The following is a 2772-nucleotide window of genomic DNA, read 5'->3' as shown; positions in this document are numbered from 1 at the left end:
CGCCCCCACCGCAGCCTCGGCGACATGCTCGACCCGCAGACACTCAGGGTAGCACTGTGTAGACTCTCCTTCTGTATATCTCGCTCTTTATCCCTCTTGGTGTCTGTTTATTCCCTTCAGTCTCTCTCTCTCTCTCTCTCTCTCTCTCTCTCTGCGTCTAGGTCTCTCTTTCAATCTTCCTCTGTCTCTCTGCCCCGTCTTCTTCAGCCTCTGGGGCTCTGTCTCTCCATCTGTGACTCTGTCTGTCTACTACTCTGTCTCTCACCGGCACTCTGCCTGTCTTTACCTGTTCTTCTCCATGTTGGTCTCTCGGCGTCCATAAAACAGAATAGCAAAGTCAGCACAATTCAAGCAAAAGGGTCTCGACCGTAGTCCCTCAACAGACCCATCTCGACGCACGAATGCGCAGGACAGAGTGACACCCATGCGGAGACAGATGCACACGAGACGGCTGTGTAACGACATGCCTGTCTCCACCCTCACCTGCTCCCGCTCTAAGGATATTTAAATTTTTTTTCGTGGGTGAGAAGGAATGGCCCACCCCCCATCTCCGGAGTGGGCCGGGGCGCTGTCCGCGGTGCTGAAACACCGCGGCGAGAAGCGGGGTCTCCTGATACACACAGACGGCTCCCAACACCATGACATGTTGACAGGGTGATACACACACACCTCCGACGCTCCCTCTCTCGCAGACGCGCCGTGATCCACTGCCACGCAGTGACTGACACCTAGTGACAGGCATGCCCTTAGGAGACCCAGAAGAAGGAGAAACCCAACCGGCAGGGGACAGCGAGAGGAACTCGAGCTAGACAAGGGGAGGACTTCCCGAGATCGAAGGAGGTGGCCTTCCTCCCCAAGCTGACACTCTGTGCCCTTCTTGCCTGTCTTCTGAGCTTCCTGGAAACTCTGCTCCCGGAGGCCTCTGATCTCGGACCCCATCTCTTCCTCATTCTGTCTCCCTTCGTCTCTCGCTGACCCAAACTCTCTTTTCTCTCTGTAGCATCACAAGGACCTCGCCTTCCCGGAGTCCCACTGCGTGTCTTTATCTCCCCTGCCTCTATCTCCCTTTCCGTCTTCCTCCCTCCCAGTTCCTGTCTCTCTCCCTCTCTCTTTCTCTCTGTGTCTGTTTCCCCTTTTCCCTTCGGCTCTGTCTCTAAGTTTCTATCTTTCTCACGCTCGCTCTCTTTCTGTCTCTGTTTCTCTCTGGCTTTGTCTCTCCCTCTCTATCTCTTTCTCCAGGTCTCCTCTGTTTTGGGGTGCCTCTCTCTCTCTCTCTCTCTCTCTCTGCTTGCATTCTCTCCCCACCGCCCCATCTCTGGGCGCCTCTATCTCTGTGTTGATCCTGCCTGGGGCCGCCCTTCCAGCCCTGCTGCTTCCAAGGATCTCTAATTAGCGCCTGCCCGTCAGAGGAAGGATGTGTTTCCCTAAACGCTAATTAGCCTCCTGTTCTCCGTCTCCTCAAGCCACAGCTGGAAGCTTGGGCGGGGGCGGGGGACAGAGGGTATCCCAGCTTGGGGAAGCCGTGTGGGGGAGGAGAGGCCTGTGGGGTCGCAGCAGCAGCAGCAGCAGCAGGCTACAGGAAGGACCCGACGAGCAGGAAGTCAGCTCTCGCCATTCTCCCTTTTAGGTGTGAGAGATGGGGCGCCGGGGAGCGCCCTCAGCCCCCCAAACCGAGTGCTCAACCCGAGCCAGACAGAGAGCGAGATGGAAAGGTATGGAGAGTCCGTGACTGACCTATAACCCAGTTAGAGGGCTAGATACTGGGGACAGAGATCTAGAGACTAACGGAGGCCCGGAGGGGGGCCGCCGGGGGTGAGAGGCGCGAAGGCGAGATGGAGAGACAGCGAGAGCAGTGAGAAGCTGCGCGGAGGCCGAGGCACAGAGGCTGGGGGGAGGAGGGGGAAGGGGAGCGCGGTGGGGGCTCTGCTTGGTGGGAGGAGCGTGGGCGGCCGGAGGACGGAGACAGACGGGCCTGCGGGGGCGGCAGGGAACCGGCAAAGGGAGGAGGCGCCCGCTGCCTCCCAGGCAGGCGGGTGGGGGAGGTGAGGCTGCAGGCACACACGGGCGAGACTCGGGCATCTGTGTAAGGGGGTGGCCGGGTATCTGGGCATGAAGCAGCCCTGTGTTTCAGCTCGCGTGTCTGTGACTTTGTATGTCTGTACGTGCCAGTGTGTGAGTTGGTTGTGTCTGTGTGTCTACGGGTACGCGGGTATTCAGCCCACCTCCCCCAGGCCCTATCCCGCCTTCTCAAATCCCAGCTCTGTTTCCCCAGGACCTGATGCCACCTCCTCAGGCCCCTATATTCCTACTCGGCCTTTTCCCAAAGCGTCACCTACATCTCCCTTAGATCTACTTCCCTAGGTTCTACCTCCTACCCACGAGCTCCACCCTTCCCCCCAGTCCCGCCTCTCCAGGCCCCGCCCCATCTCCTTAGGCCCCTCCTCCTTCCGCTGTCTTTGTCCATTTCCTTGTGTCCCCACCCAGCCCCACCCACTGCCTCAGGCCCCGCTCCTTCCCCATTCCGCAGACTCGCCCTCCATTCCCGCCTCAACTGGACCCTCCCCTCAGCTCCACTGGGCCATCCGCTTCAGGCCGCACTCCATCCCCACCAGCTATCAGTCAGGCCTTCCACACACCTCTCCCCAGACTCCCCCTCTCGTCACCAGGTCTTTCCTCCTGCGGCCCCGCCCTCCTCTTCCTAAACCAGCCAAATTCTCCCAGGCCCCTCCCACGTCCCCATCCTATCACCTTGGCCACGCCCCCACCCCCCCT

The 2772-nt window shown here is 59.7% G+C and overlaps 1 protein-coding gene across 1 annotated transcript in view; it reads right to left on the bottom strand.

The window, feature by feature from the left end:
• The window catches only part of SLC8A2 (solute carrier family 8 member A2), a 26655-nt gene that overhangs the window by 10870 nt on the left and 13013 nt on the right, over positions 1–2772 (bottom strand). Inside the window, exon 5 of the mRNA XM_006905143.2 lies at positions 1578–1643. Coding sequence (XP_006905205.1) covers positions 1578–1643 — 66 coding nt within the window. The remainder of the gene's footprint in view (positions 1–1577; positions 1644–2772) is intronic.

Source organism: Pteropus alecto, unplaced genomic scaffold (assembly GCF_000325575.1).
Source record: "Pteropus alecto unplaced genomic scaffold, ASM32557v1 scaffold41, whole genome shotgun sequence".
Classification (NCBI taxonomy): Eukaryota; Metazoa; Chordata; class Mammalia; order Chiroptera; family Pteropodidae; genus Pteropus; species Pteropus alecto.
The sequence above is the reverse complement of the archived record's forward strand: the minus strand, read 5'-3'. Positions and strand labels throughout refer to the sequence as shown.